Genomic DNA, 16,398 nt, shown 5'->3' with positions numbered 1-16,398 from the left:
GTTGACCTTAAAGCTGCTATAAGCAAAGACTTTGTTTTTTATTTATTTTTTGGTATTCAGACAGCCAGCAATGAGTAAACCGCTCCCAAAAAAATGTAGTCTCTGTAACACATCACAATCTGCATTCAAAGATGTTCCTAGAAGCTTTGTCATTGGTCGGAAAAAAACCCCGGTCGAAATGACTAACCAACCAGGAAGTACACAGGCAAATCCAGACCAATGACAAAGCTTCTAGGAAAATCTTTGAATGCAGATTGCAGCCCCTAGATGTGTCACAGAGACTACATTTTTTGGGGAGCGTTTTACCCATTGCTGGCTGTCTGAATACCAAAAAATAAAAAGGTCAGCTTTAAAAGCCGTCTCGTCCCGACCCTTGCCTTTGGTGTGGTTTGAGCTTTAGATTATTTTGAGGTTGTAGAGTGAATTTAACCTGACTCCTCCAGATGGAAGACGCTTGCTTCACATAACGAATACTTCCATCTGGGATCTCTGTAGAGTAGACCAATCGCTGAAGAAAGACGTTTCCTTTTTTCCAAGCTACTTGACAGGTGATTGGATGGGACCGTCTGTCAATCACCGCCTTGGAAAGTAAACACTATAACCCCGCAAACGATAAAAGTGAACGCCTGATTGCATTACGTTTAACAATTTTTGGTCTAGTATGTATAGGGGGGGGGGCTCCGCTACGTCTCTTCTATGCCCACAAATACCCGATTTTGAAACAAAGATGTGGGCGGAGAGTAGCTGGCGTGAGCGTGTAGCTGATTTAAAATAATTTGCATGAACTGGCTAAATAGCACCACTTGCCAAATCAGGACAATGTGGTATTGCAGCTGAAAGAGCTTTATAAGGCAGAGAGAAATGACTATGGTATATCTGAGTGGTGATTTAGAATCAAACCTTTAGAAACACGTTTGAGGGACATAAATAATATGATATTAAAGGTAGTGTATATGTGATTTTCTTTACTTAAAACTCCATATTGTGATAGTAGTCATTGCTATATAGTGTACTGTATATGTATGTTGCAGTAACAGGAGTCTCCATGTCTCTCCAGCTTTTTTATTAAACAGAAAAAGCATTTTCAGAAACAGACACTGAAACTAAAACTGGGATACCAATGTTATCTAATCAGGATAGAGAACGCAGTCAGGATACAGATTATTAAAGTGGAATTGTAAGTGATTACTCTTCATGTGACCACCGCGCTCTGACTGTAGGTGCGCTACCCGTTCAAAACATGCCGTTATTTTTTTTAAATAGCAGATCTACAAGCTCATAGCGTGCCACCGAGTGGCGCGCTATGAGCTTGTAGATCTGCTATGGCAGTGGGTCGCGCACACCAAGACCTCATCACTGAAACGTTTGTCCCTGTTCAAATATGAAATAAACAATTTGAACGGAAGTCTTGGTGTGTGTATTTTTGAATTGTAAGTGATCACACAAAGAAATGAGCAGACAAAATTGGACCTGGAACACGCTCATAAATAACTACTCTCTCCTGATTGCCTGAAATTTTGTCACCTATATACCTGGAAATGTATTTTCTGATTATTAAAGCGCTTGAGAGACAGGGAGACCCCTGTTACTGAACAAACACTCTAGCAATGATTACTTTCAGAATATAGTGATTTAACCAAACTATATCACTTACAGTACTCTACCTTTAAATATTAAAAAGTGATTTTTAAATGCATGGTGTGTAGATAATAATAATATTTTTTTTAAAAAAAGGTTAAAGCGCTATTGGGGTCCCCCAGGGCACTATAAGGCTAGCCTGGTTAATAAACCAGACCGAATCAGCCGTTGGCAAAAAAAAGTTGCCTACCAGCGGATTACGGTCTGGCGAGGCTCAGTAGCACGCCTCTTTCCTACAGCAGAGAACAGGTCGGACCAATCGGGACACGGTATGCAATATAGGCGGGCTTTGGTACAGTGACGTTCAATGCTTGAGACTTTTGACTGACAGTAGCTCTGACCAATTGCGTCAAAGAGAAAATGTTCCCCGGGAAATGAAATCCAAGTGGAGCCAGCCCAGACTGATATACCGCGACAGTGTTTTGTGATATTAGTCTGGTTTATTAGCCAGGCTACTATAAGGCCATGTCCTTTTTCACCACCATTTCCTTTTAACCCTTCACTGTACTTGTCTTCTTTACGTTCATGCTGGGATCACCAGTGAAGGGTGAGCATACCGTGCAACTTCTTATAGGAAATCAGCCACCTATAGATTTTAGATCTAGATTTATCGATTTTAGATTACTTTGAGGTTGTAGAGTGAATCCCCCTCAAGTAGCATTCTCAGTGTTACAGGTGCTCTGAGTGATTTCTTTTTTGGTTAAAACGAAAAAATAAATGCATTTTAATAATGGTTAAAGCCCTACCGGAGACCCCCAGGGCTCTATGCTAGGCCCTGTCCTCCCCCCCCCCCCCCCCCCCTCTACACCATAATACCTTTCGATGGATACAGCCGATCCACAAGCTCCCAACGCATTGCGTTGGGAGCTTGTGGATGTGCAATTTTCACTGAAGGTTTGCCCACCCCCCCCCCCATGAATGTTCACCTAGTATCATGACGTGCCCCAGAATGGGGATGCCTATAGGGTTCACGCCGGCGCTATATATTGTGGCAGCAGTGGCCGAACGGATTGCGGAGCGGTCTTGATACCGGAAGGTCGCCAGTTCGAATCAGCGGTCCGACACGTTACAATTACCACCGCTGAAGTGCCCTTGAACAAGGCATTGAACCACTACGATGAAATGTTCTATGAGCAGGGCCTGGCTGGAAACAAGTTCTTGAGCTTAGCCCAGATACCCTGGGTAAATATAGTAATCATTTCATTTCATTTCATTTCATAAGGCTGCCCAAAGCAGAATTCATACGGCTTTGGCTTTCCCATGAGTCACTTCACTAGCAAGGACCAACACCACCAATCGATGGGGCGGGCGTTTAGGGATTTTTAACTAAAGAAAGCGAAAACAAACGATACGAATGACGCGCAATGAATGGAACGGACGGAAGGGGCGAGGGACGTCTGCCGAGTTGTCGATGCTGGGGTTTCGATGCTGCCTCTTCAATGATGAACGTGCCCGAGTTGGAGAAGCTTCGAAGGAGGCCCGCCGCCGCCGCACTACGAACCCCCACAGGCGCGATGAACCCCCTATATACGGAAAGGAAACCTTAGTGAGAAGTAGGGCATTCACTTCTAGTCATTTTTACTAGTTGACTAGTTGCCTTGTTTACTAGTCGACTAGTCGACTAGTTGTTTAACTACCTATTATGTAAAAAAATAGTGGATTTACTAGTCGACTAGTAAACTAGTCGACTAGTTGCTTAATGCCTTAGTGAGAAGAAGAGAGCCGGCTGGGTTGGAGGCTTGTCTTGTTTTTCCTCCCGTAACATTCTCCGGTGAGGGGCGGGAGTTTGATTGATTGATTGAAGAATGTATTAACAGTTTGCAGAATTACAGTACATTTCAAGCACAAACTCAATACAAAGGCTGTTAACTGTGAGTGGACGACCCAATTAAGCATTACACTTGTTTCCAACAGGGTCCACCATGTTCAAATCATCAAAACATTTAGAGACGTACAAATAGACACTTCTATAGACAGAACAGGAATTCATCAAAAAAGAATTCATCAAAAAGGAGGTAAAAAGGGAAAAGAAATATATACAGTGAGGGGAAAAAAGGGGGGGGCGGGGGGGGGGGATTCAGATTTTACGGGGGCCAGTTTCGAATTGCAGCCATCCGTAGGTGCCCTTTGAGAGCGGTTTTGAAGGAGTAAAGGGATTCGCATGTCTTAATGACAGTTGGTAGGGCGTTCCACATTTTGGTGGCATAGGAGCGAAAAGAATTTAGTCCCTTGTTTGTGCCGAATCTGGGTTGTACATGGTTCGTTGCACTCCCTCTGGTGTTGTGGGTGTGGACTTCGTTAACATTAAGGAAGTATCTAGACAGGTACATGGGTATCTTGGTGGTGTATCGAATCTTGTGGACCAGACCCATTGCAAGTTGCTGTACTCTGTCGTCGACCCTAAGCCATTCCAGCCTGTCGAAGTGGGCAGGGGTGAGGTGGGTTCGGGGGGCTAGATCAAGTAGGAGCCTGACCAGTTTGTTTTGGGAAGTCTGGAGCCTGGTTTTAAGGGCCTTTGAGGTGCTGTGGTACCAGGAGGTGCATGCATAGTCAAAGAAACCCTGTACAAGGGCTCCTGTTAAGGTCTTCAAGGTGTTTTTGTTGACCAGTGAGGAGATCCTGTAGAGGAATCTTGTTCTATGGTTGACTTTTTTGATTACGTTGGTGGCCATTTTATCACCGGAAAGATTAGCCTCCAGGATGGAACCTAGGTAGGTAATTTCATCTTTACGTGTGATAACATTGTCACCCACTCTAACCAAGAAGCCATTTGCCTTGCTGAGATTACTAATAGAGCCAAAGAGAATGGATTCAGTTTTTCCCAGGTGTAAAGATAGTTTGTTATCAGCGAGCCAGGTGCAGATTCTACCGAGTTCAGAGCTGAGGGCATTTTCAACCTGCAGTTTGTCCCTGTCCGAGACCAGCAGTGCTGAGTCATCTGCGAACAGGAACAAGTTGCAGTCACAGGCTGAAGTCATGTCGTTTACATATATTAGGAACAGTAGAGGCCCTAGTATGCTTCCTTGTGGAACGCCACAGCTCACTGGGAGGGGGGGGGACAGTGTTCCGTTCACTTCCACCATCTGTTCTCTCCCCTTCAGGTAGGATTGCATCCAGCTCACTGATGTGCTATCGAAACCAATTGCTTTTAGCTTGTTAACCAGTATGGAGTGGTTCACGGTGTCAAAAGCCTTTTGGAGGTCCAGCATGACCATGCCGCAGTATTTGCCAGCGTCCACCTCTTGTTTGATGTGGTCGCTCAAATAGAGGAGGCATGTGTCAGTGGAGTGGGATGTTCTGAAGCCAGATTGGAACTCGTACAATAATTTATTAGTGGCAAGATACTTTTCAACCTGTTCATAGACTATTTTTTCCATCACTTTCGAGATGGAACTAAGAATAGAAATAGGGCGGTAGTTGCCGGGGTCTAATTTACTCCCTTTCTTGTGCAAGGGGGTTACTTTGGCCAGTTTGAAATCTTGGGGGACCTGTCCCTGTTTGATGGAGAGGTTTACTATGTGGGTGATGATTGGAGCTATAGAGATGGCTGAGTCTCTGAGAAATTTGGAGGGAATGTTGTCATGGCCTGTGGCCTTGTGGGGTTGGAGGGCACTCAGTTTCTTAATTACCTCATCAGTTGTTACCATAACTAGTTTAAAATCGTCTTTACAAACACCTAGGTTTTTGTAGAAGGTTGTAATGTGCTCTACACCAAAGAGCCCAGAGTGGGAGGGCAGTTTGTTAACCAGAGTTGTTGATATGTTTGTAAAGAAGATATTCAAGTAGTTGGCCACATCAAGGTTGTCAGTGATGAGAGTGTTGTCAGATTTGATGTTTATGTTCGAAAATCTGGTTTTTAGTTTCTGACCATAGCTTAGTTGATTGTTTAGTAGCTTCCAGAGCTCATGAGGATTGTTTTTGTTTTCCTGAGCTTTATCATTAATGAAGTTACTTTTAGCTGATTTGGTCATGGCAGTTACACTGTTTCGTAGTTTGATTCGTTGTGTATTTAGGTTGTTCAAACGAGCTTGGCGAACACTGTCGAAGCGCTTGGCTAGCTTTGACTTGCATTTTAGAACTTCAGAGCATTTTTTGTCTCTGGCTTTCATTGCAGCCAGTATGTCCGAATTCATCCATGGTTCCGAGCGGGTTTTGCCCCTGGTGGTTCTCAAAGGAGCCATGTTGTTCAGTACTGATGTAAATTTGGTTTTGAAGCCAAGCCAAGCTTCTTCGACATGTGTGCTTTTAAGCTCATCGGACCAATCCAGACTCTCCAATACTTGGTTAAAGACCTCACTAGAGTAGGTTTTGAGGTCCCTTGATATGACTGTTTTGTGGCAGCCGGTCTTAAGTTTTTGTATTTTGCGGGTACAGAATATCATAAAATGATCACTAAGCCCACATACAATAACCCCTTTCTTGGAGATTCTGGATTTGTCCGAGGACAGAATGAGATCAATGACAGTTTGAGTAGAATCACACACTCTAGTGGGTTGGGTAATTAGCTGACTGACACTATGTAGATCACAGAACTTACTGAATGACTTAAACACAGGTGCTTCCTTTCGTTGCATGTCTGTATTGTAGTCGCCAATCAGGATTTTCTCTACACATTCCTCCTCAGCTAAGCACCCCTCAAGTATATCATAGAACCCATGTTGGTCAGGCGGTCTGTAGACGGTGCCCACTAATACTGATTTAGCTTTTTTGAAAATTAATTCAACCCACACAGTTTCAATTTCATCATGCTGTAAGTCAGTACGAGTAACATATTCAGTGTCTTTGTGAATATACATACACACGCCACCACCATGCCTGTTTCTGTCGTTTCTGATCAAAGAATAGTTCTCTATTTCAACTTCTGGGTCTTTGGTTGACTCATCAAGTTTGGTTTCAGAGAAGCTAATGATGTTCGCCTTACCGCATTGAAACATATGCCTGATTTCAGCCATTTTGGGTCCAAGGCTGTTGACATTCAGGTGAAAGATATGAAGTCCGTTGGCTCTGACTATGGTGCTTATCTCCTCCATGGCAAAGTAGGGGAGCGGAGGGCCATTGTTGATGTCTGTAGAAGCCGCGGGTTGCCGTGGGGGGAGGGTGGGGGGTGCGTGGGGGTCGTCGTGGGGTGGCGGGAGTGGGGGATGGGGTCCCTCGTCCAGGTTTGTTGAGGGCTCTGGAGGGGCCGATTGAGCCATGGTGTCGACCGGAGAAACAGCAGAAATAGCAGGTAAAGTATCACGGTGTCCGTCTCCAGCCTCGTTGTCCCCCTTGGTTGGATGTGGAGACTCTTCACGCCTGTAGATGGTGGTGTTGTCCGTGTCTTTTGCCTCGACTGCCGCCGATGTAAGATCTGCATTGGGTCCCCAAGACGGCTCCGTGCCCGTACCTTGAGTTGGTTGTGTGGCCGTGACCGTCTCATGCGTTGTCCTTGCGATGGATCCCCAAGGCGGCTCCGTGCCCGTATCTTGAGTTGGCTGTGTGGCCGTGACCGTCTCATGCGTTGTCCTTGCGATGGATCCCCAAGGCGGCTCCGTGCCCGTATCTTGAGTTGGCTGTGTGGCCGCGACCGTCTCCTTTGTTGTCCTTGCGTCCGTGATCATCAGGCAAGTTTGTTTCTTCGCCTGAAGTCTAGTGATTACAGGACCAGGATTGGGTTGGATGTCTCCTGCCATTAACAAGAATATACAACAGAACAGGCGTCTGTCGATCTTGCCAAGTAGGGGTTTGTTTCTTTTGGCCGGATTGCAGGTTAACAGTGCGTGGATTCCAGCCGCGCCGTGTCCGAGATGTTTACCGGTCGATCCATTGTTGTTGTTGCCGAGGAGATAGAACGTGCTGTGTTCTTCGTTGTTTACGCTGGTGTTGTTCTCGTAATCAATTTTCCTCATATCCACGTGATGGTAGAACCAGGGTGAATTGGAGTAGAAATCCATAATCCACAGGAGTATGAAAAGAAAATGAGCGAGAAAATGCGCTTTTTTGTCAACATTCTGTGACTTGGCGCAGGAGCGAGACGAAACACGTCTGTCCATCTCAACGACCGGATCTTTCTATGAAGGGGAGGGGCTGGGAAGGAGCGGGCGGGTGCAGTCAGCGCACACAGAGGTCAAGGCAGATGGCTAGTGTCGTTGAAGCACGGCGGACGTGCGCTTATGAGAAACAACACAAATAAATACTTTGGCGAAAACAGAAGCGCAACACGAGGATAAAGGAAACATTCAACGTCCAGTTTGCTAATTCACAACTTCTACTATACTACTACTTTGGTGTTGCGGGGCCGTTAGGTCAGCAATCATATGAATGGATGCCAGTTGATTGGAGGTTTGGTCCGGAACTTATGCTAGGATTGCTGCTTTCATGCTTTCATTTGCAAACTCAAACCTGGAAAGATCCCTTGCGGAAAGGTTTGACTGGTTCTGCCAGGTTGCGGGTTTGTCCCCAGAAAGGTTTGACTGGTTCTGCCAGGTTGCGGGTTTGTCCCCAGAAAGGTTTGACTGGTTCTGCCAGGTTGCGGATTATTTGTCCCCAGAAAGGTTTGACTGGTTCTGCCAGGATGCGGCTTTGTCCCCAGAAAGGTTTGACTGGTTCTGCCAGGTTGCGGGTTTGTCCCCAGAAAGGTTTGACTGGTTCTGCCAGGTTGCGGGTTTGTCCCCAGAAAGGTTTGACTGGTTCTGCCAGGATGCGGGTTTGTCCCCAGAAAGGTTTGACTGGTTCTGCCAGGATGCGGGTTTGTCCCCAGAAAGGTTTGACTGGTTCTGCCAGGATGCGGGTTCGTCCCCAGAAAGGTTTGACTGGTTCTGCCAGGTTGCAGCTTATTTGTCCCCAGAAAGGTTTGACTGGTTCTGCCAGGTTGCGGGTTTGTCCCCAGAAAGGTTTGACTGGTTCTGCCAGGATGCGGGTTTGTCCCCAGAAGGTTTTGACTGGTTCTGCCAGGTTGCAGCTTATTTGTCCCCAGAAAGGTTTGACTGGTTCTGCCAGGTTGCGGCTTTGTCCCCAGAAAGGTTTGACTGGTTCTGCCAGGTTGCAGCTTTGTCCCCAGAAAGGTTTGACTGGTTCTGCCAGGTTGCAGCTTTTTCCCCAGAAAGGTTTGACTGGTTCTGCCAGGTTGCGGGTTTGTCCCCAGAAAGGTTTGACTGGTTCTGCCAGGATGCGGGTTTGTCCCCAGAAAGGTTTGACTGGTTCTGCCAGGTTGCGGGTTTGTCCCCAGAAAGGTTTGACTGGTTCTGCCAGGATGCGGGTTTGTCCCCAGAAAGGTTTGACTGGTTCTGCCAGGTTGCGGCTTATTTGTCCCCAGAAAGGTTTGACTGGTTCTGCCAGGTTGCAGCTTATTTGTCCCCAGAAAGGTTTGACTGGTTCTGCCAGGTTGCAGCTTATTTGTCCCCAGAAAGGTTTGACTGGTTCTGCCAGGTTGCAGCTTATTTGTCCCCAGAAAGGTTTGACTGGTTCTGCCAGGTTGCGGCTTTGTCCCCAGAAAGGTTTGACTGGTTCTGCCAGGTTGCAGCTTATTTGTCCCCAGAAAGGTTTGACTGGTTCTGCCAGGATGCGGGTTTGTCCCCAGAAAGGTTTGACTGGTTCTGCCAGGTTGCAGCTTATTTGTCCCCAGAAAGGTTTGACTGGTTCTGCCAGGTTGCAGCTTATTTGTCCCCAGAAAGGTTTGACTGGTTCTGCCAGGTTGCGGCTTTGTCCCCAGAAAGGTTTGACTGGTTCTGCCAGGTTGCGGCTTATTTGTCCCCAGAAAGGTTTGACTGGTTCTGCCAGGATGCGGATTCGTCCCCAGAAAGGTTTGACTGGTTCTGCCAGGTTGCGGCTTATTTGTCCCCAGAAAGGTTTGACTGGTTCTGCCAGGTTGCGGCTTATTTGTCCCCAGAAAGGTTTGACTGGTTCTGCCAGGTTGCAGCTTATTTGTCCCCAGAAAGGTTTGACTGGTTCTGCCAGGTTGCAGCTTATTTGTCCCCAGAAAGGTTTGACTGGTTCTGCCAGGTTGCGGGTTTGTCCCCAGAAAGGTTTGACTGGTTCTGCCAGGTTGCAGCTTATTTGTCCCCAGAAAGGTTTGACTGGTTCTGCCAGGTTGCAGCTTTGTCCACAGAAAGGTTTGACTGGTTCTGCCAGGTTGCAGCTTTGTCCCCAGAAAGGTTTGACTGGTTCTGCCAGGTTGCAGCTTTGTCCCCAGAAAGGTTTGACTGGTTCTGCCAGGTTGCAGCTTTGTCCCCAGAAAGGTTTGACTGGTTCTGCCAGGTTGCAGCTTTGTCCCCAGAAAGGTTTGACTGGTTCTGCCAGGTTGCGGCTTTGTCCCCCCGGTCAGCATCTGTGTTTCAAACTCTGGCGTGCTGTTTCTCAACCCGTTTCCTTTAACTTAACTTTAACTTTCCATTTATTTCACTCTACCTCTCTTCTTATCCCCTTCTTTATACCTTGGAATCACCAGTGAAGGGTGAGCATGTCATAATACAACGTCTTAGGAAGTCAACCTGCCTAGATTTAGATCTAAATCTAGCTTCTAGTCGTTGTTGAGGTTGTAGATTGTATCCCCCGAATCCCAGCTCCAGTGAACTCCTCCGTGTTAAAGGGGCTGTAAGTGATATGTGATCATTTCTATATGTTCAGTTACAGGGGTCTGCCTTTCTGTCCAGCTCTTTAGCAAACGGAAAATGATACACTTTCAGGTCAAGGCAAGACTTTCACGCAATGCGAAGTAACGCCTTTATCAACTTAAATGTTATATACCTGTAGTGCTCAGTTACAACTTTGTCTGCTCGGCTTTTGTTTCATACACTTCCACTTTCACTTGTTTGCCATGTGTATCCTGTATGAGTTCTCGATTCTGATTGGACGGAATTGAAATATTATTCGTCCTGAAAAAGTTTTTTTTTACCAACGAGCTGGAGAGACGGGGAGACCCCCCTGATTACATACGCAGTGCCTTTAATCCAACTCCAAGAGGTGTACAAGTGGTACCAAATTGGTTTCAAATTTGTTCACCCTTTGGAGTTAAATGAACTAATTATTGTGAATGGTCCTGTGTGGTAAAATGTATATACCACATTCACATGAGGCCTACCAACAGTAATCTCATAGCCCATGTGAATATAAGCATTGACTCATGTGATAATAATAACTAACAGTAAATCTCATACTGTAGCCCATGTGAATAAGCATTGCCTCCTGTGACTACCGTCATGCACCCATAACACGGCTTCACACGTCCACGTGTGTGTTGTGCACATACAGTTGGAGGCCATCGATATTGTCCTGTTCTTTTTGCTGAGGTTTGCGTGATCTGCGCAAAAGGACAGTTAACCCATTTTGGGCGGGAACCCCTTTTGGTGTTTTAAACATTATGTTATAATTTAGCTATTGAAAAATAGCAGATCTACAAGCTCGTAGCGCGCCACTCGGTGGCGCGCTACGAGCTTGTAGGTCTGCTATTTTTGAAAAATCGTGAAAATATTTATTTCAGAAAACTGGAGGATTTAGAAGGATTTTTTTTAATTTTGAGGTCAGGCCTAAATGGGTCAAATGATAAGGGACAATATCGGTGGCACCCAACTGTAGATATCGACTCTGTCCGTCGGGTGGAAACCCCGGGTGGAGTCCAAAACGGACCCTTTTCAGGATTTCAAATTGGAAAGCATCAACCTAGGCAGATCTATACAAGCTCGAAACGTGTCGCTTCGCGTTGCGTCTCGAGCTTGTGGATCTGCTACACTTTTCTTTTTTTTGTCAAATAGGTTTTTATTGCACAGATTATAAATTATTAAACAAACATTATGATATGAAATACATTTTTCTTTTATAGAAAACAAAAAATGAAAGAAAAAAGTACAAAGACAAAAAAGAGAAAGAAATCCCTCAACCCTCCCACCCATACTGCTTACAGTGACACCGCATACTATAGAATAAGATGATAGAAAGCTCATGGAAAACATCTGAAAAGAAAATGGTGTACAGTCAACCATATCAATGGTATCCTGTCTATTAATCGTTTCTACTCAGGTAATGGACAAGGGGCAGCCAAACCTTATCAAACTGTCTCTCCCTGTTTCTCAGGAAGAACCTTATTCTCTCAAGATGAAGTGTACTAGTCATTTCATTTAGCCAGTGCTTGAATGCTGGAGCCTCCTCCTTTTTCCAGTGCGTCAAAATTCGTTTTTTTGCTGTAATCAGACCATATGAGAAGAGTTGTGATCTGCTACACTTTTGATGCTTCTTTTTTGTGACACTGTATGATCAAGTAGGAAATAAGTTTAAAAAAAAAATGGAGATATGAGGTTTCTGCCGGCCAGAAATGATACAGTATGTATTAGGTCATGTTGGTGGACTAATGCGATACACTTGATACCTACTGTACCCATGTCAAGTCACCCTTATTTGTATAGCACGCTTAACACATTTTGTGCCCAAAACGTCTGTGGACGTCCTGGGCATTACCGCACGTGCATAGCCCAAGACGTCTGTGGACGTCTTCCAATTTTTTTTATTTTTTTTTATTAAAAAAAATCAGAAAAATCAAAACACTTTTTTTTTTTTTTTTTAACACGTGGTGCCAAAGTTTGTGTTTTCGCCATTGAGAATGCATTTGGCGTTTAAATTAAATAACTCAGAAACTATAAAACATTTCAAAGTAAAAAGTTCCAGCATGTGTCTCCACAGTAAGCTGAATTATAAAAAATGTGAATGGATTTTCTAGGTGAAAGTGATTTTGGGCAGTTTTGCGTGGGCTCTCAATGTGTTAAAGACGGAGTGCCATGATCCATTATACTAGGAGGAAGATGTTTTTCAAAATAGCGTACAGAAAGTGTTAAAATGATGTTTTTATGTGGCCACACCCACCAGTATACCTGGTTTTCACCGTAGCACCGCCCACCTGAACTTGCCCGTGCCCACAGCTGTTATTGTAAGATAATAAGGGGAGGGCTGATTTGAGTGTGTCACTAAAAGTCATGCATTTCGATTGGGCGCTTTGACTCAAAGGCTTTCCGTTTTCAGGAAGAAACAAAACATACACAGGCAACTGAGGCAAGACATATTTGCATATTATAACCACGCCTGGGAGTCTATTAAGAGTAATGTTAACTCCATAGATACAAACAAAACAGAAAAGGTAGCCTACACAACAATGGCACCCCATCTTTAAAAACAACATAGGACTTGATCCAAAGTGCTCAAAAGTGAACCACTGTAACAGTGGACTTTTTGAATCCGGCTTCATCCTCCATGACGTTTTAGGACAGTGGTACCCAAAAAATTTTACGTCAAGGACCCCCAAATTGACACCAATTAGAGTGCGGATCCCCATTTGAAAAGATATGCCAGGGACCCCCATAAGAGAAGATTTTTACGGCTCTAAGAGAGATTCTCAACCAAGGACCCCCCAGTTTGACCCCCTGGGGTCCTCGGACCCCACTTTGGGAACCACTGTTTTAGGAGAATGTTGTGGTCAACGGTATCAACGGGCATGATATCTAACCATGTGTTGCCATGATATCTAACCATGTGTTGCCATGATATCTAACCATGTGTTGCCATGATATCTAACCATGTGTTGCCATGATATCTAACCATATATATATATATATATATATATATATATATATATATATACTCATTTACACAATTATTTTGGTTATCTAGTTTTTTATTTGAGTTTTCTTTATGTTATTATTGAGTCATTAATAACCTTGTTTTGTCACATATGAGGTATTCTTTTTCTATATTTCCTTTAATTTGAAGACATCTAGATTCTAGATGGATAGAAAGAGTTTTCTGTGGACACCAGCCCCCTTACGGCCGGGCTCCACCGGGCGCGTCAGCGTCGCGTCTCCGTCACCGTCAGGGAATGTTCCCTTTTTAATCAATGAAGGGTGGCTCCACTGCCCGCGTTGACGGAGACGCGACGCGTGCATTAAAATTGAACCGGTGCGTTTTTTGACGCGACGCGACGGAGACGCAACGCGTCCGGTGGAGCCCTGGCGTTATAGTTCCATGTGATGTCTCGTGTTTTTTTTTTCTTCTGTCACCGCTCTATAAAGTCACTGACTGTGTCTCTTGCTTCTCTTCTCTTCCAGGTCTCCAACAAAGGTGAGCATTACGCACGCTCTCCTGTAGTATTCGTTTCCTGTGTTGTTGTTGTTTTTTTTTTAAATCAGTCTCTCATCGGCTTGTTATCCCATCCACTAAAACGGGTCTCCTCCCTGTCTCGCGTTTCCAGGGCTCTCCGACAAACAACGTGTCTCCAACCTCCACCCCCGCCAAATCCTCCAACGCCGTCCCCACCCTGCAGCCCCCCCCTGGGGAGAGTGCTGCCGCCGCCGCTGCTGCTGCCCCCGAGCCCCCGGTTGAAGAGTGAGTACTGTGGCCCCAAAACTGTGGAATGCACTCCCCGTTGCAATCAGAACTGCAGCATCACTCCCAATCTTCCGCCGTAGTCTGAAGACCCACCTTTTCAGACTCCATCATGGCCCATAGCACTTATCCTACCCCCTTAGATAGCACTTTTTAGACTTAGATAGCATTTGAAACAGACTTATAGCATGTCATGTAGACAGCACAATAATTGCATTGTATGTAGTCATAGCACATCATAGTACATATGTATAGCATAGTATAGTATAGTTAATATGTATAGTGTCATTATATAGATATGTTCTAGTTACGTTCTTAGCTTACGCATGTTTCTTGATAAATGCATTTTATATATGTGATGTATTCCCATACTTTTGTTCTTGCCTAATGTAAATCGCTCTGGATTAAGAGCGTCTGCTAAATGCCTAAATTGTAAATTGTAATTGTAAATTGTATAGCACCCTCTAACCCAGGGGTTCCCAACCTTTCTATTACCACGGACCGCGCGGACAAAATAATCTATACAGCTTGATGTCGTTACGCTGCTGCTCGTTGAACACACGTGAAGATACCGAGGATTCGACGGTGATGTCACTGTTATGCTATATGCAACGCAGAAGTAACACAGACTCGAAGCCTGTTTATAAACCACAGTCAGTGACGCCTTGCTGACGAAGTGACGAATCCTTGGTATTTTCATTCGACCGAGTCACCTGTTTGGAAAATCCTGGTGACGCCGTTATAGATTCACGGTCGGGAAAACTTGGCAAGTGCCGGTCCGCGTACCGGTGGTTTGGAACCACTGGTACGCGTACCGGTGGTTTGGAACCACTGGTACGCGTACCGGTGGTTTGGAACCACTGGTATGCGTACCGGTGGTTTGGAACCACTGGTACGCGTACCGTTGGTTTGGAACCACTGGTACGCGTACCGTTGGTTTGGAACCACTGGTACGCGTACCGTTGGTTTGGAACCACTGGTACGCGTACCGGTGGTTTGGAACCACTGGTATGCGTACCGGTGGTTTGGAACCACTGGTACGCGTACCGGTGGTTTGGAACCACTAGTACGTGTACCGGTGCCATGAATCTATAACCTTGAGTCACCAGGATTTTCCCAACAGTCACCAGGATTTTCCCAAGGAGTAAGTAAGTAAGTAAGTAAGTACATTTTATTTATAAAGCACCTTTCTTAACAAGGTTACAAAGTGCTGTACAATGAACACAATACAATCAATCAAAATGACAACAGGACAGTGTACAACAACAAGCAATAAGAACACATAATCAAGAAGGTCAAATAAAATCGGGAAAATGTTTACGAAATAAAAAACGTTTTCAACAAACTCTTAAAAATATTGACAGACTCAGCGTTTTTTAAAGTGCAAGGTAGGGCGTTCCATAATGTAGGTGCAACTACTGTAAAAGCACGTCTTTCGCCTAGTCCCAGGAACTTTTAGGAGGCCTTCGTCAGAGGACCGCAGGGATCTCACATTGACCTTGGGGGGCAGAAGATCAGTAATGTAGGGTGGGGCCAGACCATGTAGGGCTTTAAAAGTAGTTAAAAGGATTTTAAAATCGATTCTAGCCTTGATGGGCAGCCAATGGAGTGTAGCTAATACTGGGGTGATATGTGCTCGACGGTTGGTGTTGGTGAGAATTCTGGCTGCTGTGTTCTGTACAAGTTGAAGTTTGGATAATGAGGAGCTGCTTAGAGTGGTATAGAGTCCGTTACAATAATCAAGGTGGGAAGAAACAAATGCGTGCATAATTTTTTCTAGGTCAGTGGGAGTGAGAATAGACTTTATTTTGGAAATGTTGCGTAAGTGATAAAAACATGCCTGGGTAACTTTTTTGACATGGGACTCAAGGGTCATCCTACTGTCAAAAAGTACACCCAGGTTTTTGGCTGTCGATTTGACATTTGCTGCCAGTGGGCCCAGGGACTGCCGAATGGTGTGGGAACTAGCCTCTGGGCCATGATGAGGATTTCAGTTTTGTCTGGGTTGAGCTGTAGAAAATGATGTGCCATCCAATTGTTGATAGCGGATAGGCAGTCGTGCATAATTGAGAGTTTACCGAGGTCGTCTTGCTTGAACGAAATATTAGAGCTGTGTATCATCAGCGTAGCAATGATATATGAGATACCTTCAAAACTGTTAATAAGGGAGCCAAGGGGGAGCATGTAGAGTGAGAATAGGATTGGACCAAGTATGGAACCCTGGGGGACCTGGAGTCGTCATTGACTGTGGCTTATAAACAGCGTCTGCTTCTACTTCCGTGTTACATAGCATGATAACAGTGATATGTTACATAGCATGATAACAGTGATATCACTGTTGAATGCTTGGTATTTTTTACCATTCACATGTGTTGAGCGAGCAGCACCGCCAGATCCGTCCCCCCCCCCCACCCCCCC

General features: G+C 45.1%; 1 protein-coding gene across 1 annotated transcript in view; it reads left to right on the top strand.

Annotated features, from left to right (window-relative positions):
* The window catches only part of LOC306941102 (clathrin coat assembly protein AP180-like), a gene marked incomplete at its 5' end in the record, with an annotated part of 64,512 nt that overhangs the window by 42,413 nt on the left and 5,701 nt on the right, over positions 1-16,398 (top strand). Inside the window, 2 exons of the mRNA XM_079526408.1 lie at positions 13,704-13,716; positions 13,847-13,972. Coding sequence (XP_079382534.1) covers positions 13,704-13,716; positions 13,847-13,972 — 139 coding nt within the window. The remainder of the gene's footprint in view (positions 1-13,703; positions 13,717-13,846; positions 13,973-16,398) is intronic.

Source organism: Electrona antarctica (assembly GCF_951216825.1).
Source record: "Electrona antarctica genome assembly, chromosome: 17".
Classification (NCBI taxonomy): domain Eukaryota; kingdom Metazoa; phylum Chordata; class Actinopteri; order Myctophiformes; family Myctophidae; genus Electrona; species Electrona antarctica.
The sequence above is the reverse complement of the archived record's forward strand: the minus strand, read 5'-3'. Positions and strand labels throughout refer to the sequence as shown.